At 50.9% G+C, this 2682-nt stretch overlaps 1 protein-coding gene across 13 annotated transcripts in view; it reads right to left on the reverse strand.

Annotated features, from left to right (window-relative positions):
• The window catches only part of BRWD1 (bromodomain and WD repeat domain containing 1), a 68614-nt gene extending 66408 nt beyond the window's left edge, over positions 1–2206 (reverse strand). For 11 of the 13 annotated variants that reach the window (XM_026079165.1, XM_026079166.1, XM_026079162.1 and 8 more), the window contains exons 1-4: positions 1977–2206; positions 1737–1795; positions 1472–1501; positions 1218–1277 (exon numbers count right to left, since the gene is read on the reverse strand). In XM_026079165.1, the coding sequence (XP_025934950.1) occupies positions 1218–1277; positions 1472–1501; positions 1737–1795; positions 1977–2040 (213 nt within the window). In that variant the 5' untranslated portion in view covers positions 2041–2206. The remainder of the gene's footprint in view (positions 1–1217; positions 1278–1471; positions 1502–1736; positions 1796–1976) is intronic. The other 2 variants (XM_026079164.1, XM_026079173.1) reach the window with 1 other exon arrangement.
• Positions 2207–2682: the final 476 nt, after the last annotated feature.

Here is a 2682-nt window from a genome sequence, read left to right on the forward strand (position 1 = left end):
AAACAAGAAAACTTTAAAACTTAATACCACTCTTGTTCACTAAATTCAAGTCAGAGCTTGAAAGAATTCCTGTTCAGCAAGACTTGACTTTCCATCTACTGACTGAAAGCATTAATTTAAAAACTCATTTGCTCAACTGACCATACTAACAAGTTACCAACAAGCAAAAAGTAAGAGAAATGGAATTCAATTTATCATTTTAAGCAGCACTTAAATAATTAAGAAAATGTTTTAAATAAAATTTCATTCTTTCTCCTCTACGCAAATACTACTTTGAAATTTGAAAATCCCCTCATCTTGCTTGTGTACGACTTGACTACAACAATGTGCAAACTGACAGGTAAGAGAAAACTCAGTCAGGTAACTTGGAATGCCTCAAGCTTATAAATAAATAAATAAATAAATAAAAATAAAAAATAAAAAACCCTGCAGACTCAACAAAAACAAACAATTCTTTAAAGAAAATGAGATCAAGAACAATAATGACAATAATGTAGCACATCAGCAAATTTGGTAAACACCACCAGAAGCCATCACTTCACAAGATTCAACCGCCAAATATATTTTGCAGTTCTTAAGAAGCAGTAAAATAAAACATCAAGGAAAAAAAAAACAGCTTTCCATTCTGAGATGGCCAGAAGTGAAGGAATACATTTAGTTCAGCTAGTATCAGTGGCACAAGTCCTCAAGTCCACACCATTCAGAGATCACTCGCATCCTTCTATCATTTAGAGACCAAGCTATAACCAGTAAGTACCCAGAGAGAGAGAGCGCGCATAGGCACCACAATTGCCAACCCTTGATTTCTGAAACAGCGATTTCATTTCCTAATCTGTTGAAGGGAACTGATGAAGGAAGCCAACCAGAAAATAAATACTGTCAAATCAAAACGTGCTTAACAAACTTGCTCACGAAACTCTGAAATGAAACCTTGCTTCAGATTGGTTCTTCCCTATATGTAGGCAGTGGCAAGTACCAATGCACAACGCCAAGCTCCACCTCTGCTATGTAAACAAWATCCTCAATTTAAGACACCACTTGTGTTTTTGTTAGTCTAATGTAAAGAAATTAAAGGTCCTTTCCAAAAAATAATTCCTACCTCTTACTAGACCCGGAATAGAACTGGGAGTTAAAGCTTTGGGCCTAGTTTTAAAGTTAAACGGTCTAAAATCAACATTATCATCCTAATTAAAAATTTTTTTTAAAAAAAATCTCACCAATTCTTCATAACTTCTACAATGCTCATTTCCTTCCCAATCCAACCTTTTAGGAAGCAACTAAATCGAGAAAGAAAAAAAAAGTGAGTGATTAAAGGGGAGGGAGGAAAAGATCATATCCAAAACAATGTGTGTTGAGGGAGAGAAGTTGAGACATGAGAGTGGAAGAAACTTGAATGACTTAAGCAGTAAAAGAAAACTTCCGACTACAGTAAGAGAGGTGAAATCATCAGAGAGTCCACGCACGCACAGACCTGGTGCTGCTCCATCTCCTGCACCAGCACCTGCAAGGGAAAGGAAAAAAAAATACACAGAGTTAGGGACAACCAAGCCTCTCGCTTCTTCTCAAGCGGCGGCTGCTGCAAGAGCGCTGGGGAGGAGGAGGAGGAGGGGAGGGAAGGCGGCGGGGGGGGGGGCCAACGGCTGTTCACACCTCCCCTTCAATCCGCTTTGCAGCAGCCAAGGGGTCCAAGTGTGCGAGTGTGCACCCAGGTGAGTGTGCGGGGCCCCTGTACTCACCTCCAGTGCTCTCTTGCAGGGCCCGGTGGTCAGGAACCGAGCTATGAGGAAGTAGAGCTCTGCAAGAGACACGCAGAGAGAGGGGGATGAGTCTGGGGCTGGCTGGGCAAAGCGGGGGGGGGGGAGCCCCCGAGGTGACTGTAATTCATAATCATGATCAGGAAGATGGCGGCAGGGAGCGGCGGCACCGGCAGTTGCTCTCGCTCCGGCCCGCGGCCGCTCGCGCCCTGGCGGTTTTACCTGATTCAATGAGCGACAGGGACACGCCGCCGCCGGAGTTGGAAGAGGCCGAGGACTCAGCCATGGCGGTCCCGGCCCGGCGGCTAGAGCTCGTTCGCTTGTTCGCTCACTCGGCACAACTGCTGTTCGCGGCGGCCGCTGCTGCCAAAGCAGGGATTAGGGCTCCGGCAGCGTCTGGCGCGGGCAGGGCCCGGCTCGGCATAGCCCTGTCAGCGCCGCCCCTCCTCCACGCGCCCCACCAGCCAACCGCCCCCCCTCCCTTCCCTCTCCCCCTCTGCGCGCGGGAGCGAGCCGCCCCCGCCCCCCGCCGGACGCCTCGCTCGCGCTCGCGCTCCGGCTCCCCTCCCCCTGCACGGGCGCTAGCGCAGCCTCGGCGCCGCCGCCATAGCCGCTCAGCGACCTGCCACGGCGCTGAGAACYGCCACCTGCGCCGGGCGCGCCCGGGGGAGGGCGGAGGGAAAAGTAGTCCCCGCCTCGGGCGTCAGGGGGCCGTGGGCCGCGGTGAGAGGGGCTGCGCGGGTCGCCGCTGGTAGCGTCTGGGGACGGCGGCGGGGCAAAGGGGCGCGGGGGAGGGAGGGGAGAGCAGAAGACGCCCGGTAGAGGTGCGGCAGGCCCGAGCGCGGAAGGATTATGCGAGGGAGGCGGTTGGTGATGAGCGCGGTAGGCGGGGCCGCCTTGTGAGGTAGGGAGGCGTCACAGGGGTTTG

Source organism: Apteryx rowi, unplaced genomic scaffold (assembly GCF_003343035.1).
Source record: "Apteryx rowi isolate R43461 unplaced genomic scaffold, aptRow1 scaffold_493, whole genome shotgun sequence".
Taxonomy (NCBI): domain Eukaryota; kingdom Metazoa; phylum Chordata; class Aves; order Apterygiformes; family Apterygidae; genus Apteryx; species Apteryx rowi.